Source organism: Zosterops lateralis (assembly GCF_965231275.1).
Source record: "Zosterops lateralis genome assembly, chromosome: 2".
In the NCBI taxonomy this organism is placed as follows: domain Eukaryota; kingdom Metazoa; phylum Chordata; class Aves; order Passeriformes; family Zosteropidae; genus Zosterops; species Zosterops lateralis.
In genome coordinates, this window is record NC_139763.1 from 31,558,361 (window position 1) to 31,574,253 (window position 15,893).

Genomic DNA, 15,893 nt, shown 5'->3' on the forward strand with positions numbered 1-15,893 from the left:
AACCAGATGATGCTCTGATTAGAGGCACGTACATAGATTACAAAAGTATAATAAATCATGTAACTTTTTAGCCTCAAATAAAATAAAAGAATGCAATTTTTATTAGGAAATAAACTGTTTATCAAGAATGCTTTAAAGGTGACATTTATTGCTAATAAACTGTGTTGAAAGGGCTGGTCCTTTCATTGGCAGAACAGCCAGAGACTTTCCACTATGTAAAAAATGCAGCAGCTCAGTCCATACCAGGTCAGGAAGCAGTTCCGTCAGCACTAATGAAGGATGGGCAAGAGACTCACACACACCTTTTCTCAAACAATAAAATTTCTTTTCTCTTTAAAGAGCAATGAGTCATAGAAGTATAACTCCAGTATTATTTTAGGAGATTGTGGATCTCTGCATGGCTCCTTGGAATATCACTGAGAAACAATTCCACAGTCAGTTAATGATATCAAAACCCAGCAAAGCATCTGCCAGGCAGACTCTTGATAGGGTCAGCAGTCCCCCTACTTAGGCAGGATGTTATTTACTCTTCAATTCTTCTAACATATTTCTTCTAACTTTTTAGGGTTGTCATGCCTGGCACTATTTCTCATATTAATTTTTGTAAGTTACTATGTACCAAATACTGTGGCTGTTGATGCTGAACATGTAAAAAAAAAATGTCCATACCTTAAGATTCTACACTAGAGAGGAACAAGCTTCTTGTCTGAAGTGTTTCATTCATCTCTCCCCAAAAGCAGCCTGGCTTTGGAGACCAACGCATTCAGACTTGAATCATAACAGTATTGAGCGTGTGCCTACCTGCTACCTGAAGCTGTGTAAAGGATGACTGCATTAAAGTCAGGTCAAGCTACAACTGTCTCTTAGGTATGGGAAAATATCCCTCAAGACAGAACAGGGAGGAGAAAAACATGGAGTGCAGCACATCTCATTTGGGGCTTCCCATATATGTGTGTCCTGCAAGGCACAAACACGTTGGAGTTAGGAACTTCCTCAACTCCTTTACAATGATAAAGGCAATTTTAGGAATTAACTGTTAACAAGTGGTAAGCATTTACCATTCTGACCTTGTCTGTGAAATCTGTTTTGTGATTAGTCCACTGTGTGTACCCCATTACGTGGTCATGAATTGAAATTTCTATTCCCGTCTACAAAGAAATGCTCTTATGTTAGTCTCACCAGCCCAAATACATTGTGTGATTAAAATGTATTTGCAGACTGTCAGAAAAATCAAACCCTTCCACTTAAGATGAGTTCTCTATTCAAGAATATGAGACCATGCTTAGGAAGCTCTCAAGCATCTGTAAAAATCATTGTGGCTCATGTTTTGTCTATATTATAGGAAAACTGGGCATTTCCTGAAAGCTGCAGTAACTTAAATATTCCACTACCCAAGTACTCTTGCTACTGATATGCTATCGTCTCCTTTTCTACTGATTTTCTAAATGCAGTTTGCTGAACAATATTGTTTTTCAGGAGATGACCCATTCATGGCCTCCACCACTGTCAGCTATTCACACACCAGGAAAGGCAGAACAAAGCAAGTTTCCCTTCCCAAACAAGGTAAGACTTTCAGTATCATTCAGTAGAAACATTCCTCCTGCACCTCACAATAAGTCCTACACAAGCCCTAAGTGTGTGAGGTCTCTGGGCCAAGGTTGATGCCATGGTGCATCTTCTTCCTGTGTGTGCCAGTATTCTCTGTCTTTTCCCTTCTTACAGCCTCAGCAGGCGTACACAGTCTGTATCTCTGGGCAGCAGAATTGATGGTGTGGTGGAGGTCGCAGTTCCTCATGGCAAGGCAAAACCACAGGTGTCTCTGGTGGGATGTCCAGATGGGGTGGCTTCTGCTGAGGCTCCTGACTGATACCTTAGGGCACAGTTAGCACTGGAAAGTCAGGGAGCTCCTCCTTGCATCCATTGCTCTTGCATAATTTGGCTTCACCAGCTGAGATTTTTACTGAAACCTTTGAGGTCTGAGAAGGCCTTCACTAGTACACTGGTCTCTAGTTGGGCTTGAGGACAGGCCATACATCTTCTGCCTCCAGCCTGGCTTCAAAAGGGTAGCTTTGCTAGGGAGGCAATCAGCCCAGTGTTGTAATGCCCAGAGGGGCCGTAGAAGCATTTGCCACAGAAACATTGGATCCCCCAAGAGACCAAAGCCACTAGTCCTGCTGATGCTCCCTTAAAACCAGCCCCGTTATTGGATATGTATCCAAGGGAGAATGCAGTGCAGCATGGTAAAGCTCATCAGCACTAGCTTGAGGAAACCACATTATTTATACATGGTAAGTCAGGAGGGAATGAAATCAGCTATCTTGTGCAAGAGCCAATAAATTTCACATTGTATCACCATATACTGTTTAGATGTCACAAGCATATTTCATGCAGCTTTCAAGCTTGAAAGATGGTATTGATGCTGTTTATAGTCTTTCTCCTGTTAAAGCAAGCTCGTTTGGCAACTTTTAAGTCCATTCTGCAAAATTTAGTTCAGGCAATAATTGTAACTACAAAACCAAGAAAACTTCATTTGCCTACAGTAAAACAGCTTTTCTGGGGATGAGAGTGTCATGATTTTGAAGTATCAGGGGTGTAAACCAAGATATCTCTGGCATGTTATGAGAGAAAAAGAAGGAAATAACTCACTATTTGGTTTTTGAAGGCAGACAAATGACTGAAGATGGCAGGTAAACTAGAGGCTTGTTAAGTTTAAGTAAGTCCTGAAGAAGAGAGGTGGATCAGCAGCTTACAAGCAGGTGAAGTGCCTGATAGGGATGACAAAGTGAAGTGGTGCTTGCAGTGCTGCAGTTTCTGCCACAATTATCACCACACGATGTCTTTGCGTGGCACATGTGCGGGTGTGCACAAACAAGGCATCTCTCAGTGGGTCTGTGTGGCCATCGTGAATCCACTTCCTCACAACTAAATGTATTGTGATAAATATAGGAATAGGGGAACCACAGAGCAGAGAGCAAAGATACATGAATAATGGTTGATATTGACTTTCTCATCTTCTCTCTGCCTGTTCATCCATCTCTCTGGGAAATTTTCTATTATTTTGAATTGCAAAGCCATTTCAGAGATCTACCATTCATTTTTAAAGATCTTTTTCGAGGTGGTTTCCTTTTCTTTTGCCAAAGTAGAATTTCCATTTTTTTAAGTTTAGGATGGACAAGATTTCATCAAGTAATATATGAGCATACTTTTGTATATATAACATCAAAATTATATTGTGGCCTGGGTGGTCTGCATGGCCAGAAATTACAATTCTTTGTGTGAGATGGGAAAGAAGCACTTTAAAAAACTCACTGGAGTCCTGGAACAATCCTGTATTACTTGCCATAGATTATGTAAATTTTAGATACCACTTCTGTTTTAAAATATTTTAAAAGCTATTCTCTGGTTTAATTGGGTAATCTGTACAGTTAGAGACTTCAGAAAGCATCTATCTTTAAGGCTCCAAAATGCGAAAAATGGTTTCCTAATTTTTCAAACATGTTTTTCAAACCTTTTAAACTAGCTTTGCATTTCACAAAGCATGGTGTAAAATCTTTGTTGGACCTCATAGGGAATGCCTCCATAGCTCTTAGAAAGCTTTCTATAGGTAAACTACATAGCTGTCCCTACTTTTCAAAACCTGAAGGCTACACCAAACTTTTGTGGATTGCACATTATTCGCATAAATGGGTCTGTCAGTTAAGTAGTGACCACGGCCAATAAAGAGGCTGAAAGGCTAGAATCAGAGCAACAGCTTCATTTCTTAGTTCCAAGTCATGCACAGCAACATGAATTCCTTTTCAGTCTTAATGGCACTGTTGAAACATCAGTTCAATTCATTTGCAAAGACTCTTGCAGCAAGAGAAGCAAGTAGACTGTACTCACTTTAAACAGAAGACAGTTCCCAAGCATAAAAAATACACATCATTTTGGGAATGGAAAAAAGAGGAGCTTGTAGGACTCCTGTCCTGTTGCAAGGATGCAAATCATAACTACTTTTCTGTCTGTAAAAACTGAGTGTCAGCATCATTAGTTCGCATTCATGCCACACTGCTTTTAACCTGCAATTCAAGTAATTAGCGATCTGACAGCTTGAAACTTGAAATTTATTAATTAGGCTATTAAAGTTGCAAAGGCCACAGCAACTGTGGCTAGAGTGGTTTAGAAATCAGTCTAGTAATAAATGCTAAATATCTGGGATTTATATATCACAAATATAACAGAATTGCACATTTGAAACTGCACATGTGGATGTATCAATCAATGTAACTAAATGCTCATTTGATGGAGGGGATGGATGTGCATATGCTGTACTTCTATATGAAATCAGGCCTCATTAACATGGGAGGTCTGCATTGATTCACAAGAATGGGAAGAGACTCTGGGTCAGATTTGACACATGTGGCAGTGCCCAGTAGGTTTCCAGGTACTAAGCTACTGAAGTAGTACCACTAGAGACCTGTCCTTTATGTAATGGAGGTCATAAAGTTACATTTCATCCTTAACTTTGAATTTTCATTCTCTCTGGAATTAATTTCTACTCTTGAATTTACTAGGAAGGGGCAATGACAGTCCCTTTATTTCTTGTTTTTCAAAGCTTAAGGATAATTGATTGAATGTGTGATGTGACAGGCTATTTGTGCTTTCTTTCCTCCGATCTCTGCCACACTTTGTTATGTACAAATGATCAGACATTTCTTGATTTTAATTTTATTAAAAGCATCTTAATAAATAAACTTTAAATGAATAATTAAATTTGTAAATAAGAGCTCACTTGATGCTTGTGTGGATGAGCTTTCATGTTCAAGCATTAATTCTCTTGTGCAGGAAAAAATGCTGTTAATTCTGCTGCCTGTTTTGCTCTTCTTTTTTTTTTTTTAACTGTGATTTCTTGTCTTGATGGTTTGATCAGGTGTTTGATTTCTGGTTATGTATATGTGATACTAGGGGATCAGACATCATTTTCTTATTTGAGAATTAATTTAGCCGCTCCAAAAGAACTGGTTTCTTGTCACAAAGCTATTGGGTGATTATTCTCAGCAGATGCTAAGTTATCATAGTGATGTTGTTCTTTACAAGTACAATTCATTTGCTTTTTTCTTTCTTGTTGATTTTAACAAGCTGGAGGAAATACACTGGAAAATAATCTTCAGAAATGAAGGCTTCACCTTTTTTTTAAAGTTACCTTCCTTTTTTCCTCCATTAGTGGGAACATTCTGTATTTCTCTATGAGATATTTTTACCAACCTTTGGCAGAGGCACTACTGAGCACTGTGCTCAGCAGTTAAAGGGGAGGGTGCATTCTTCCTGAGGTTAATGAGAAGGTAAAAGAGTGAGCAAGATCCTTGTTTAGAAGTTTCAAGCACTTTTACAAATACAAGGATATTTCCCTCAAAAATATTGTATTTCTCTGAATTTCTCCAGGTACATAAATTCTCTGTTTCGGAAACTGAACATGCTCTGAAAGCCTACTTTTATTGGGGGTGTGGTTTGCTACAAGAATAGCATTTGAATTCAAGTGTACACACCACTACATCACCACTGCAAGCTGATCTTGACTTTTAAAGATTACATTCAGTCACTAGAAAAAAACAGGCTTTAATCTCACTTCATCAGAAACATTCACAAAAAGTTGATGCAATTTGTCAAAAGTACACAATTTCAAATTACTGAGAAATTATTCTTGGCATGTGAAACATGGTAGAGATCTTTTCATACTGCAGTAGGTAGAAGCACTTGGGGCTTGCCCAAAAATTTGACGTCTCACATTACAGGTATGTAGGATGGAAGTGAGTCGCAGATGTGTGTTATGGTATTAAAATTACAGATCAAAGCCATGCAGTCTGGACAGAGCAAAATGTGCAGATGGAGGAATTCTGGTCAGCTGAGCCCTCAAGATGCTAGGGCCTGCTCTCCAGCCACCCTCTGTTCAGAGGGCCCAAGAAGCTCTTGGGTCCCCATGCCCCTGAGGAATTCTTCAGAGTGACTCAGCAGCATGATCTCAGCCCAACCAAGTCAGAGCATCCTCAACTCTCTAGGGATCTGCAGTTCCTCTCTCCATGAGCTGTGTGTTTGGCTCAACTTTCTGCCTCTGTGGACCAGGGATCTGGTCCAGTGCCCAGTTCTTCACCAAAAATGACCAAAAAGTGTTCCTGTGGGTGCCTGGTCTCGCTGAGTAGTTTTAACTGCAGCTGTAACTGCAGCATGAGTATGAGCTGGTATTCCTGTGTGTGTCTGGGGTATTCAGAAGCAGAGTTACATACAGGATACTTTTCCTGCTGCCATCCATGGTGAAGTATTATTTTTTTCTCTTGATTTAATTATTTTTTTGTGATGGTTTGTATTTGTATTTAGAGGCTTTTAATATATTTTTATGAATGCAAACAAATTCTGTGAGTAAAACACAGTGAGCTAACATTTGCACTTGAGGGAAAAGTGGTCTGATTTATTGCACCACATTCACAGATATTGCTGTTGTCATACAAGGTCAACCTTGTAATCTCAGGGACCCAGAACTAGTCTGTATTTTCATTCTCTGATGCTGTCAATGTCAAGATGTGAAAAGACCAGCTGTGCTACTACCTCAGGAATCCAATGGTCCATGAAACAATATTGGCCTTCCCTCTGTCTTCTCATCTGAACTTGTAGAAGATAATAGACGAGTTTTGGCTGATCGATACATGAATAGTGAGCAGGAGAGTCGTAATAGCTATACAAGGAATTGCACCATTAAAAGATTGTTGTGAAATAAGTTTACAAGCCTAAGAATTAATGGATTTTCCAAGAAATATTTGGCTTATTCTTGTAAATGAAAATTACTTTGAAACCAAATGAACACTCATCAGTGCTGTTTGTATTGTTAAGGTAATGTCCAAGTAAGTATTGCAGCAAAAAAAATGCTGAAAAATAATACACCTTCCCTTTTTTCTGTTATCACTGTAGGAGACACAACAGGGATCTACAGGACACAGCAATACAAGTAAGTACCAACTCATTTCCTGGCTTCATTGGGTGGAGGGTAGACAGTGACTTTGAAAAATAAATGACTGATGAAGTAAGGGATCAGTGGCATACTGGGACAGCACAGAGCCTCAGCAGGCAGTACTCAGCTATGGACAAATATGGAGAACTGAATTGAAGAGTGACCATCAAAATGTCAACTCTTTTGGGTGCCTGGGAAGAACAAAAAGTTTTCATTTCATTATGGCTGTTCCATTATGTAAATGAGAAACAGTGAAAGAGCATCAGAGTGGTTTTTTTGGAAAGCCAGAAAGGAGCTGACCTACTTGCACAGTCAGATCCAGACTGCCAGAAAAATATGCAAGAAAACTTATTATCCTTCATCTTTCATATGCAATGATATATTTGGTGCCATTTGGTGGCACAGTAATAATCTACACAAATCTTGCCAAATTAACACTAGATAATGTTTCAAAGACCCTGTAGCCGTGGGTCTTTTTGGCTAGCAGTGTGGGTAAGGGAATGATGGGTGCCTGTGTGGCTCCTGCTCAGGGCTTTCCAGTGGACTCCAGTTTAAAAATCATGGTGCAGATCAGTAGCACTTTAATTACATTTAGCTATGGTAAAAAAACTTAGCATCTGTATTGAACAGGAAGATTGAATTGTTCTGCAAAAAAAAATATTAATCCTCTCCCTTGACACCTCTGATGGTTGTTGATGTCTTGCATATTAAAAATACATGATTCTATCCTGCTTTCCACATAAAATCATCACAACCAAAAGAATTATTTTGCTAGCTTCCTGACCTGTCAGCTAACACAGAGCCCTGTTTGCAAATTGCAGGGCTGTGACTGAAGATGAAAAATGCCCTGAGCTTGTAGCTAGGGTTTTGAAAGGGTCTGGTCACGCACTATGTGAGGGAAAAGACATCCAGAGAGACAAGACTAGGAGATGTAGGCTTTTAAAATGGTGTGGCTCTTCTCTGGGGAAAGGTCAGCATGAGGAAGACAATGTTATGAAGAAACATGCAGTGGTGTCACTTGATTGCTGGCATTGGTTTGATATTGCTGCAAGTACCAGCACTAAGGAAATAATAAAAGGCAAAGGGTGTGAGGTTCTGTCAGAAAATAATGAATACAGTAATGAGAGAAAGAAGCATGAAAGGACCATAATAGAGAGGGCTATACAAACACAGGCAGAGGCACAAGCATGACAAACACACCAGCTGAGCTGAGGGCTTTACAGTGATATCAGAGGCCACAGTATCTGGCCAGCTTTGGTCCTAGCTAGATATTTCCTTCTTCCAACACTTCAATAAAATAGATTGTTCTGCAGATTTAATGAAACCTGCATTCCTGTGTATTACAAAATTGATCCTATGACCTTACAACTTTTCCCTGCTTCTTACTCCTGTGGTCTCTGATCCCACTTCACTTCCTATTCCCCCATCCTCCCACATCCCAATACCTTCAGTTTCTCCTCTCCTCATTCATCCTGCTCAGCAAAATCTGCAGCTGGGTAGAAGCTACACTTGGTTCTGCCTAGCTGATGGCAACCAAACTAAAGAACAGCTGGACCCATGCAGAAATACTTTCTTCGTTGGTGGCAAAAGTTAGGGACACCATCGGACACCCAGACACTTTCTCTAACATCACAGAGATTTTGACTATCTCTGAGAGCTGTATCCATGAGAATTCCTGTTGAGGTGCTGGAATAAGATACCAGATAAAACACAGTTAGAATGAGACACAGACTTTACCTATCCTGTATGTCAAACTCAAAGGAAATTTGGGAAAAAATATTCAGATGTGTGGTGGGTTGACCCTGACTGGACACCATGTGCTCACCAAAACTGCTCTATTACTCTCCTGGACACAGGAGAGAAAATACAACAGCAGGATCATAGTGAAAATAAAAACAGGGAGACATCACTCACCAGTTACTGTCAGGGGCAAAACAGACCCAACTTGGAAAATAAATTTAACTTATTACCAATCAAGTAGGACAATGAGAAATAAAATCAGATCTTAAAAGCACCTTCTTCTCTCCCATCTCTTCATCCTGGGCTCAACTTCACTCCCAAATTCTCTACCTCCTCCCCACCAGCAGTGCAGAGGACCAAGGAATGGGGGCTGCAGTCAGGTAATCACACCTTGTCTTTGACACTCCTTCCTCCTCAGGGTGGGGACTCCTCACACTCTTCCCTGCACCAGTGTGTGGTCCCTCCCACAGGAGACAATCCTTCATGAACTTCTCATGAGCCCTTCCCACAGGCCTTGGTTCTTCATAAACTGCACCAGCATGGGTCCCTTCCACAGGCTGCAGTCCTTCAGGGACAGGCTGCTCCAGCATGGGTCCCACACAGGGTCACAGGTCCTACCAGGAAATACTAGCAAATTACTTGGTGAGAAAGAACTCTAATGGTCAATGTATTGTGTTGTCAAAGTGCACATCTTCAGAGTCCCAGTTAGCTGTTTTTCCCATTGCACCCTGACTTCTTTGGAGTGGCTCTTGAGCCTGTAATTTGCAATGGTTTTATTGCAGCTGCCAACATTGTCTTTCTCATGGATAGCATTTGCATTTCTGTCATACTTCCCCCACAAGGAAATCAAAGCATTTAAAAACTCTTAATGGCTGAAATTATACTATTCTATCACAATGAATATAATTTATCCCTGTTACCCAGAAAGGGAAACTTAATCTGGTTGAGTGATTCACCAAAATTCCAGCTAAGAGGAGAGAACTCTCTGGCCACCCACTATTCAACAGGGGAAATCCTACAAAAGTTCATTTGAAATTTATTTTGAAATTCAAGAAATCTGGACACATTTTCTGCTTGTATCTAAAAAGGTTGGGAAAGAAGTTGCATGAGATGAGGCAGAAACTAGCAAAGACCTTCCAGTTCTGTGGCTAAGGATCTGTGGAGTGACTGTTTCCACTGTGTGTTTTCTGCATACACCCACTGACACACACACACCTGTTTCAGGTGACATACACAGTGCTTAGCATCCGAAACAAAGTGGGCTAACAGCAATCCCATAGCAAGGTGGGTAGCATGTTCTTTGTTAATTCCAAAAAGGCTGAGAAAAACAAAGGTTGGCACAAATTTTTGCATAAGAGGAAGTCAAAAGTAGACAAGATTTAGCAGTTCAGCAAATGCCAGCCTCCCACAATGGTACCTGCATGCATTTGACAGGTTACATTAAAAAATCAAAAGCAAATCTTAATTTGGCCAAGAGTGAGTGTAAAAAAGTCAATTTATTGTAACAAGTAATTATCTTTTACATACCCTTACCCAAAAAATATTATCTGCACCGTATCTGTGACATTCAACTATGCTTAGGCTATACACATTTGTAAAATTTCTAAGATTCAGTCAAGTGAAAATGAAGTTGGTAAGAACTGATAAAGCATTAATGACCAGGTTTTCTACTTTGATAGGCTGGACTGATGCATTTCCACCATCTGTATAGGCTTCATCCTTCCTTTCCACTCAGAAGTATGTTAAGTGACAATTAGCATAAAAGCAGCTACAAATACTTACAGTAGGGTAATCCATTAATATCCAGTTTGGCTAAATCACAGACATTCTGTTTCCTCACAGTACGTATGCTGTTTCCCTTGTTGCTGCATTAACACACATTGCTGAAAGTAGAACTGATGTGAACTGCTGGCAAAGCACTCAGGAATCCATATTCCCTCTCACACTCAAACAAACCAGTGCTCATGGTAATAATTCATCACTTAGAAAAGACCCAAGTTACAAATAGAAAATCTTTGAATATATGCCAACTGTTACTGTTGGTTTCTTGTTCCAAATTATCATAATGCAGATGAGCTGCAGGGCTCCAGGCTCCGGAAGGCTGACAAACATATACTGTAGCAACAGCTTCCTAGCCAGCAAGTTCACCATCTGGATATACTTTCTGAGGCTTTTGCTGAAAGTGAAGGGTGACCTAGAGATTACAGAGTGGATGTACTCCATCCTGAGTAGATGCCCTGCTCATGCCTAAATTTTAGGTGGCTTTAGCTGTCCTCTTTCAGTGAATGCTGAGCTTCCCTAGAGGTCCATGAAGGCATTGGTGGTTTTGAAGTCATCCAGAGCATTCCCCACCCTGTTCAGTAAAGTCTAGACACCTCAGCTGGGTAGACACAAACCCTACCAGAGGGGAGGTTGAGATCTAAAAGCACTGTGTCAAGGTGTTTGTGATACTCAGAATTTCCACTACAAGTCAGCTGCTTCCAGAAGGTCACTGTCCAGAATGTCCTTCAGCTTCCTTCTGTACAGCAGTGGAAGAACACTGGTAGCAGAATCCTGCCTCTTCTGAAGGCAACAGCAAGTTTTCCAGAGAGTAAAGCTGTTGCTCTATGGAAACTGAGGGTGTGGTCTTTGTTAGCAGCAAACAGGTGTTAAATGCTCATGTGCATGGACTAGGTCAGGGCTGATCCAAAACCCACTCAACTCAATGAGCAGCATATTTGGCAACACCAAAACAGCCTGACCAAAATAAGAATTTCTCACTTTTTTTTCAGAAGGAATAGGTGGATTTTGGCTTAACACAGCTCGTTAAAAGGCAATGGAGAAAGAGACATCCGTCAGTAAACCAGTCACATTCAACCTCTGCGCCTCCTTGTCTGCTAGGCAACATAAACTCACATGTAGACAGCTATTAGCATCCAGCAACATGCAGGAGGAGCAGCACCTGCACACTCACTAGGCCCAGAATTCAAGTTCAAGGTGATTAAAGTGGAGTAGCATACCCTCTAAATCCGTGGTAGAGCTACGCAGGAGTCTTACACTGGAGTGCAGCTCTCTCAGGTTACTCAAAGAACATTAATTGCAGCAAACAACATCAGCCTTACTGGTTTTTGGCAGGGGGGTAGAAAGGAGGGGGAGGGACTGGTCTTGACTGAGCAGGAACAGTACCACCCCACCTGCCAGGAACCTGCCTCCCACTGTCTGTGCTATGTAACTAAGTTGTGTTGGGCAGATGTATTCTTTTGGACTCAAGATGATCACAGGCTAGCATACCAGGACCTACCTGATTCGTAAGGAAACGTGAAGAGGCATCCCTTGGGCCTCTGATGCTTCTCAAGCATTTGGGTACTTGACTTCTCCTAGCATTGAGTGCCTAAGCCAACATAGCAAAGAGGGTTTCCCCAGCTCAAATTAAAGAAGCTAAAGATCAAGTCCTTAACGTGTCAAAATTAATGTGAACCAAAATATCCATTAGCAGAACTGTGCCCTGATCACTGCCTCCCTGTCTCCTGCTGATGCTGTTTTGCTTTGTATGAAATAAATACTGCTCCTGGAGCAGGGTTTTGGAGCAAGTGCATGTTGTATGAAGTGCACTCTCAACAGCAGAGCTGTAGGGCCTTAGAGAAATCCTTTCCATTGCTCCAGGGTCTGCTGTCCCTGGTAAAGCCTGTGTCCTCTAAGCATCTCCTGTTGTGGAGTTTCTCTGCCTGACATTTCCATAGCATGTGTCAGTGACAAGAAAAGTCAAGTCAGAATTGACCCCCTGCTTGCCAATGCTCCAGCAGTGCCCCTGCAGCCCTGTGGTTGCCTCTGTGTGTGGCAGGAGTGGTCAGTGTAAGCAATGAATAAAGCACTGATGTGTCACATCTGAGCAGTTTCCATGCTGACCCATTTCTGATGTCATTTTCTTCTTCTCTTTTAAAGGGAAAAGTGATGTAGAGCCAAAGACCCCAGAGAAAAGCGCAACCCATACATCGTAAGTCACATTTGTGTTTAAGATTGGAGAAGGCAGCTGTGTTTTTATCAGATTTGTTGGGCAAAATAGAATTTGTTTGTTTTCATTAAGATAAAGCTCTTTCACTGATGCTTTTTCGTAAAACGGCTTTTTAGATAATGACTAAACATTAATTATTCCTAGAACTTCTGCATGCTAGTAAGTCAGCAATCTTTGCAAGTGAAATGGCTCCATATCACACTGAATAGATATGAGATTATTTTTGTGGGTGTGCAAGGCTGGCCTTTAGAACCTTACTTCAACATTACCTTAATGCTGCTGGAGTTTGTCACACTTGCTAAAAAACATCATGTCACATATGCCTTTGATGTACTGATGTAATTTTAAAAGACCGCAGTCTGCAGCTTCACCTCTGAATTACTTGAAATCCAATTACAGTTATCTCTGTTCTCTCACGATTTTGTTGATGTTTTTTGAATTAACAAAAGAAGTCAAGGAATAGATAGGAAGAAGCACTTGTAATATATCAGTGTTCACCTTCACTTTAGGGCAACAATAGAAGCTTTTACCATTTTTTACTCTAGTATACAAAAGACTGAATTGTTTTGCCAACATAAACCAGTCTATGAAACAGATGGGCTGCAAGTTAAAAAAAATTAAAAATAGCATCAGTCTTGCGAACTAAGCAAGATAAGTGAATTCTTTTAATAACTACCAGGCAGGAGCATTATGAATTTCTGCAGAACCATTCACCTTTTTAATCCCGTTTGAGAGAGGGAAGTTCTTGTAACAGTCAGTCATGTGAGTTTTAGAGTGCATCTGGCCCATAATTTATGTTTTCTGATTCCTGTTATTTAAATTCGGAACATTATATCATGTAAATCTCACAAGGTGTCACCATTTGTTACATGGCCAAAAGTAGTCACAGAAGGAGGTACAATAACAGTGATTTATTGTGGGACATTTCGATTTCTGCTGCAAATACGCATTAAAAATCTTCTGGAAATTAATCTAGAAAAAGATTTGACACGGTGTAAGAAATGGCTTGTCCTGCAGATTGTGTTGTGGAATGTAATTATAGTATGCAAGCACATTTAGGCAAACTTATTAAATGAATTAAGCATTAGCAACCTTATGCCTTCTGATAGTGTGATTGCTGGAGATGTTTAATAGAATGATTTCAATAATTACCATTTTTAAAAATAATATTGCAATAAAGACCAAAAGAAGAAGGGTTTTAATGCCATCTGGAGGTATTTTGGAGAAATGAACACATTTGTTTTTACTGATATTTAGCAATATGTAAAACAAGCCATCCTCCACAGTTTTGGGGGTTTTTCCAGTTAGTATTTTATAGATGAAGAATGTTCTTTTCTTCTCCTTCACTGTATTAAAGTCCTGTAAGATTTCTGAACCACACTAGTGGTATCTCTGAACCCAAAATATGGGTTCAGAGGAGCACCCCAATATGGTTGTGGGTTGGATTTGAGAGTACATACTGGGGTGATATAGTGTATCAGAATCTGGTTCCATGTGAAAGGTTTCTTGCCTATAAGAGATCTTGGTACCTTCTTAAACTGTGCTGTCTACTAGATACAGTATATTTATAATGCTTATCTTTAAATTGTTACCATATTCTAAGGCTGCCCCACAGCATACATTGGTTCCCAGAACAATTTTTAGAGGCAGAAACAACTGCTTACTGTTGATAAATGACTGCATTCAGGAACCAGAAGCCCCTCTAGTTAGAGAAATTCCACAGAAATGGAGGCAGGAGAAAAAAAGGAGGAGATGAGAAGAAGGGAACCAACAAGTGCTGTGTCAAAAGAGAATGAAAAAAGTGAGATGATACAGTTAAGAAGTAGGAAAAGGAATTGCAAACATCAGGTTTTTGGAAAGAGATACAAAACTGAGAATGGTAGAAGAGAAAACCAGAGATCAAAAACTGAAGACATTAGCAAATGTAAAAGGCATTAGCAAACTGAAGATGTACATGTTACTCGATAGAGGTCTGGGTCTGTGAGTGTCAGTGAAGAAAAGTAATTCACACTGATATGTAGGCACACACCATTGCCCCAGTTATTTTTATGCTACCCTGATGTTGGCCTTTCCTGGGTTTCTTCTCTTTTCCACCATCTTCTGGGACAGCTTTTTTATCCCTGGTGTCTCAGGCAGTCACGAATACAGAATTCCACTGCTCTTTTGGGGCCATAGTGACTCATACCTGAGCACACAATGCACAGCCAGGAGAACCTGCAGTGCACAGCTATGCATGGACATGTGAGCCTGTGTGCCTGGTCTGTCAGCAGATAGATTTTCTCTTCCCTGCTGCACGTGGAGAAGACCATGCCTGGGCAAGAGCTCCAGCAGTGCCCAGCTGGGAGCCTCAGGGGTGTGCAAGGAGCTCAAATGCAGCCAGGGGTTCCCTGGCAGTGGGTAAAAAAACTACACCCTCTTGCAAGGTGTCACTCCCCTCAGAGTGTCAAAGGAGCCCAGTTGGCACCCCCTGGCAGGCGTGCTAAAAAGGAGCAACATTGATGTAGGAGAGAGATGGCTTGTTCAGGCCTGACAAGGGGAAACTGTGGATGCGCCTCACTGTGAATCAGCTCTGTGAAAATGGAACAAACAGCAACAACAACAAAAAAAACCCACAAAGTCATGTTTGCCTAGAGGAAAACTACAGAAGAGATGGGGAGGATTAAATTAATGTTTTTTTCTTGAATATGTCATTTTTATTTTCCTCAGGCATGTTACAAGCCTCACACTCTAGCCAAGCTTATATGATTCAATGGCAGTTAATTCATCCCTGGTGCAGATATACTACCTCCATCCAAACATTATTTATGCAGCTTCAAAGGACAGGTTGATTACCCTCCTGAATCAGGCAGTGAGGCGTTTGTGAACCAAGCATTAACATGACATCTCCCCTCAAGATAACCCTCATGCCTTGCCCGCTGGGCTTCAGGTCCTCAAAAACAAACATAACGCTGAGAGCTGGAGCCCCAGGACCAGAGGTGCTATCTGTAACCTCTGAGAGCACAGAAACTGAGAGTGCAGAATGCACAGTGCTCTGTTCAGAGGCTTTGTGTACAGGAATCATTTGGAACAGCATTTTGCGTAGGGGCTTTTCCTGTATGTCTTAACTCCCTAGATAGACTCATTACGACATACCTGTCCACTGATAATAATATTAAACATTTTAAAAATAGTAGGCATTAGATG

General features: G+C 40.8%; 1 protein-coding gene across 1 annotated transcript in view; it reads left to right on the top strand.

Moving 5' to 3' along the window:
* AFF3 (ALF transcription elongation factor 3) overlaps positions 1 to 15,893 on the top strand; it is a gene marked incomplete at both ends in the record, with an annotated part of 311,403 nt that overhangs the window by 184,519 nt on the left and 110,991 nt on the right. The window contains 3 exons of the mRNA XM_083885208.1: positions 1,477 to 1,563; positions 6,940 to 6,976; positions 12,641 to 12,692. Of these exons, the coding sequence (XP_083741334.1) occupies positions 1,477 to 1,563; positions 6,940 to 6,976; positions 12,641 to 12,692 (176 nt within the window). The remainder of the gene's footprint in view (positions 1 to 1,476; positions 1,564 to 6,939; positions 6,977 to 12,640; positions 12,693 to 15,893) is intronic.